The sequence below is a fragment of the Sinocyclocheilus anshuiensis genome, unplaced genomic scaffold, assembly GCF_001515605.1.
Source record: "Sinocyclocheilus anshuiensis isolate Anshui unplaced genomic scaffold, SAMN03320099.WGS_v1.1 scaffold661, whole genome shotgun sequence".
Classification (NCBI taxonomy): Eukaryota; Metazoa; Chordata; class Actinopteri; order Cypriniformes; family Cyprinidae; genus Sinocyclocheilus; species Sinocyclocheilus anshuiensis.
This window is the reverse complement of record NW_015536491.1, coordinates 298,405-303,394: the sequence shown is the minus strand read 5'-3', so window position 1 is coordinate 303,394 and position 4,990 is coordinate 298,405. Positions and strand designations below refer to the sequence as shown.

Below are 4,990 nucleotides of genomic sequence, written 5' to 3'. Positions count from 1 at the left end.
GGGGGGGGGGGGTACAAAATAACCAGCGCAATCTACCGAGAGCAGCGCAAATTACCGCCTGCTTTAACACATGGTTTTTTGGCATTAAATAATGGCACAAACAACAGTAATCTGACGAGCACAAACGTTAGTAAATCGCGTTGCGTGATTCATTTTAATATTCTCCTCCCATAAATTTTGCGTCTGAAAGGGAAACTCCTACAAATGCATATTCAATAAGATCAGGCGCAAAAATAACTGTCCACGCCTTTTCCGCGCTAATTCTTCACTGCACGTCTTTAGTAAATCTGGCCCTAGATCTTCTGCTGTAATCATGAACATGTTTAGCAGCTAGGGACTGTTTCTCTGAGAGCACTTGAGCTCGTGACGTACAGCGAACCGCACTGATGCTCTAAAAAACTAAATTTTGTACTAAAATATGATCAATATTCGAATTACATTTGAATTTAAAAGGCATAACTTCAGTTAGGGGGGATAAACGCTATTGGCTTCTCTCCTGAGGCCACAAGAGGGCGCATCGAGCAAAATATTACTAATGCACGTTTCTTCAAAGCAATAAAGTAACACGGCTATCTTTGAAAAAAGTGCATAATGTTTAAAATAATGTTTATAAACCATATATAATTAAGTTGCTTAAACAATTAGAAACAAAACAGCATCATGTATGTATGTATCGTTCAATACAAAGGACCGAAAGCCAATCACAAAGAGTACTTTTTCTATTTAAAAACTGAGATGCAGTGAGATGGGGGAAAAATAGCATAAAGTCTCGGAGACATGTTTTTTAAAAGTTGAACTTACATTAATTTTACATGGCTTTCTAAACATGTGGCTCTCTTGTGCGACACGTGAGTGCAAAGGTGATAAATCTGCGTTCTGTGTGAATGGCTTGGTTTCAGTTTTGCTGTAAACAAGATCTTCTCCGCATTGATATTCTCTTTTTCCGCAATATTTTGAATGAACAACGTAGCAGTGCCACATCCAGTGGGTTCAACTGAACGACACCAACATCATCATCGCATCTCGTGTGCCACTGATAAGAAGACACCTAAAATTAGAATGCAGTGTTTTTGCATTCGAATGTGGATATTTATTTTAAATTCGACGAATATTGGAAATTGTAATTTGTTTTGTCAGTGTGCTGATACCAGAGCGATCTGCTGCTTGATCCGCTCTCTAGCCGCTCGCTCCTCGGCCTTCTCTCGACTCCTCTCCTCCAGCAGACGCTTGGTTTTCTCCTCCTCCTGCTTCTTCTTGAAGTCCAGCATCTCCTTCCCCGTCTTACGCCTCTCCACCTCCTTCTTCAGCTGCACCTGTGAGACAGACGTCATGCGTGTTATCTGTCACACGCTTATCTGTCATCCTCTAGTGGACATGATCAGAATTACCTCTTCTTCTGCTTGCTTCTTCTGCTCACGTCTTTCCTCCAGCTTCTTTGTGATCCTACATGGGAATAGAAAATAACAGCAAATTAAATTAAAACATAAAGCCTTGTCTTGATGCACGTTACACACAAACACTGAAGAAGCTGCTGGAGTTACCAGCTTCAGTCACTGCAAAACAGTTTTGTCTTGTTTTAGTACAATGTCTAAATTCTCTTTAGCTGAACGCTAAAAATTCAGCTTTAAAATCACAGGAATAAATTACATTTTAAAATATATTCAAATAGAAAGCGGTTATTTTAAATAGTAAAAATATTTCACAATTTTACTGCTTTTGCTGTATTTTGGATCAAATAAATGCAGGCTTAGTGAGCAGAAGAGACTTCTTTAAAAAACATTATAAATCTTACTGTTCAAACACTTCTGACTGCTAGTGAATATCATAGTGGCATGTAAACACACTGAGCTGTGATTGGTCGGTTCACGTTCATCAGTGTTTGCTCACCTGTCCACTTTGGTATCCAGAGCCTCATCTTCAGCTGGAGTCATGTGACCTGACGCTCCGTCTTCCTCCATCGGCACACACAGGGATTCTGGGAAGAGAAGACACACACACGCTCACTTGCACATTAACCTGCTAACGACTCCTGAAACTAAATCAGCAGAGCACATCAAGACTGAAACTTCATGCAAATCAGTGTCTCCTGAAAGCACAGATGTGAGCAATCCGTCCTGCAGCCAATCAGAGCTCACCTTTAGACTGCGGCTCTGAGACGGGCGTCTGATTGGCTCGCTCTGCGCTCATCTGCTGCGTGTGCATCTGGACACAAGAGCTCGTTAGCGTGAGTGTGAAACCAGCCAAACCTCAACTAGTTCACATCCACCAGCTGAATATTAGCAAATCTTATCAGAAACCTAAATATTATATACATTTAAAAAATGAGTGACAGCATTAGCAAACACGAATAATAATATGTTTAATTTATATAGTGCCTTTCCCAGGCTCAAGGATTCTTTACAAATACAAGAATCCATTGCTCAATCCAGTCACAAATAATGCAGCTGCATATATAGCACAAACTAAGTAATAAAGACAGAAAAGAATACAAATGGGACAAATACACAAAACAAATGTGTTTTAAGCTTTGATTTAAATTCACTGAAAGATGTGACTGCTCCGAGTGCCAAGGGTTTATTATCAGCAAAATAACTAAGTGTTGAGTTGGTTACAACCACATTTTAGACAATGTTTGTCCAGAAAACATGATGAAGTGTTCCGTTCACAAGTGGAAATAAAGTCTCAAGATTAATAATATACCTCCAGTGGGTAAAATAAGTTTTGAACACGTCACCATTTTTCTCAGTAAATAGATTTCTAAAGGTACAGGTACAGGTTCAAAAATGGTGACGTGTTCAACACTTATTTTACCCGCTGTACATCTATCACACACGATGAAACACTACACATAATCAGATCAAAGCCTGTGTTCTAACAGAGTTATAGAGCAAGGTTTACTAGATTCAGAATTGTGTCTCTAAACAAAAAGTAATAAATTATATTTTTGTTTGACAAATAATAAATTTTACCTAGAATGTTAATAAATTATTATTTTTCTTCTTCTTCTTCTTGGGGAGACTATATACACTTATGTGCTGTATAATTCTTTACTTGCTTTTGTTGAAACTCGACTCTCTATTGTGCAAGTATGCAATGGTTAAATGTGTGATTCATGTGTTCATGTGTAAATTATGCTGAGGGGAAGCTATCCTAATTTCATTATACGCGAGTGTGCGTGTGTGTCTGTGTGCGTGTGTGCATGTGTGAGTGTGTGTGAGAGAGAGTGTGTGTGTGCATGTGTGTGTGTGTGTGTGTGTGTGAGTGTGTGTGAGTGAGTGAGTGTGTATGTGTGTGTGAGTGCGTGTGTGTGTGTTCACCTGCGTGACTCTGCTGATCCTGTGCTGGAGCTCGTCCTCCGTCACGCTGCCTGCGATCACCTCCAGAGGAACACCGCTCTCTCCGATGAAGAAGCTGGACGGGACGCACACCACCGGATCTGGACCAGCTCAGAGTCAAAGACACAATCTGATCTACAGTAAACCGTCTGAAGAAGCAGACCGACTGTGCTGCTAGCAGAATAAACCAGGAACAATATAACAAATACCTGTACTGCTGGACTAGAACTGCTGAGTCTAAAGCTGTCGTGTCTAGAGCGCTCTACAGTAGAATATTCTGTTTAGAATTCAATGAGGACAGAATGAATGAAACCAGGCTTCATTTGAACCGATGGAAGACTTCCTATTCTCTATATATCAGGGGCTTTCACAAGGGAGAGCTCGGGTTTGGGAAATGTTTACAGAAAAAGTGTTAAAAAAATAAATAAACAAGGAAGTTGATTAAATGAATAAGTTGCTTAAAATTAAAAAAAATAAAATAAATAAAAAAATAAAACATCTAACTGTACAGTGCCATAGTGAGTAGAAAATGTTTTTTTTGTACAGAAGAAATATTTTCCAAATAATATTTTATACATTCTGTAACAGATATTTTAGTGTGTAAAGACGCAAGTATTACTTTATATTTTAATTATTAAAGAGATAATTCAGCCATAAATGAACAATCTGTTCATCATTCACTTTCCCTCGAGTTGTTCTAAACCTGAATGAACTTCTCTTCAGTTCAACAAAAGAAAAGATGCTGAAGAGTGTGGGAAAGCACACCGCTGCTGGTCTCGTCTGACCGCCAGAGTATCTCCTCCAGAGTATAGAAGTCAGTGACCAGCAACTGTGTGCTTTCCCACATTCTACTAAATATCTTATATTTTAATTTGAATTTATGCATTAAAATATATGGTCTCCTTTCATATGTTAGGATGCTCATGAGGACGATCATGTCTGGGGTCTGTGGCATTTAAAAGATTAAAAACCCGTTTTATGTAAAGTGGACAGCGTGTCATTCAGTATACATGAGACAGATAGATATGAGTGTGTGTGGCTTCAAACGCAGGCGGTGTTTATAATTTATGTGTCTCCTACAGCTTCAAAACATCACAATCCATCCGTCTGTCCTCAGAACAGCAGCAAAGGATACAGATCTGTGAGAACTGGACACACGCTTCACTGCAGGAACAAGAGAGACGCACACATCAGTCACCTAAAGCAACTAAACCAATGAGACTGTGAGGCAGCATCGCTGGCGTCTCACCTCTCAGCGTCCACTCGAATAGCCACACAGCAGTCCTGAGCCGCTTCACACACACTGTCTGTCTCCCAACTACACACCAGCTGAGTGGACTGATCATCACTCCCTGCAGAGAGAAAGGAGAGTAAACACACACTCACACCGGCGCACACGCGCACACTCTCACACACACACTCTCACGCACACACACACACACACACACTCTCTCTCTCTCACACACACACTGTCTCTCTCACACACACACACTCACTCACACTCTCTCTCTCTCTAAGGGCTGCTGATTTTGAGCATTTCATTGCTGATGTTGTCTTGTCTACATGCCTTCTTTAATTTGAAAGAATTAATTTCTCTCTCTCTCTCTCTCTCTCTCTCTCTCTCACACACACACACACACACACACACACACTCT

At 40.2% G+C, this 4,990-nt stretch overlaps 1 protein-coding gene across 1 annotated transcript in view; it reads right to left on the bottom strand.

The window, feature by feature from the left end:
• The window catches only part of LOC107685417 (UBX domain-containing protein 4-like), a 17,053-nt gene that overhangs the window by 9,253 nt on the left and 2,810 nt on the right, over window positions 1-4,990 (bottom strand). Inside the window, exons 2-8 of the mRNA XM_016481993.1 lie at window positions 4,585-4,687; window positions 4,471-4,499; window positions 3,318-3,436; window positions 2,136-2,202; window positions 1,888-1,975; window positions 1,389-1,443; window positions 1,149-1,313 (exon numbers count right to left, since the gene is read on the bottom strand). Of these exons, the coding sequence (XP_016337479.1) occupies window positions 1,149-1,313; window positions 1,389-1,443; window positions 1,888-1,975; window positions 2,136-2,202; window positions 3,318-3,436; window positions 4,471-4,499; window positions 4,585-4,687 (626 nt within the window). The remainder of the gene's footprint in view (window positions 1-1,148; window positions 1,314-1,388; window positions 1,444-1,887; window positions 1,976-2,135; window positions 2,203-3,317; window positions 3,437-4,470; window positions 4,500-4,584; window positions 4,688-4,990) is intronic.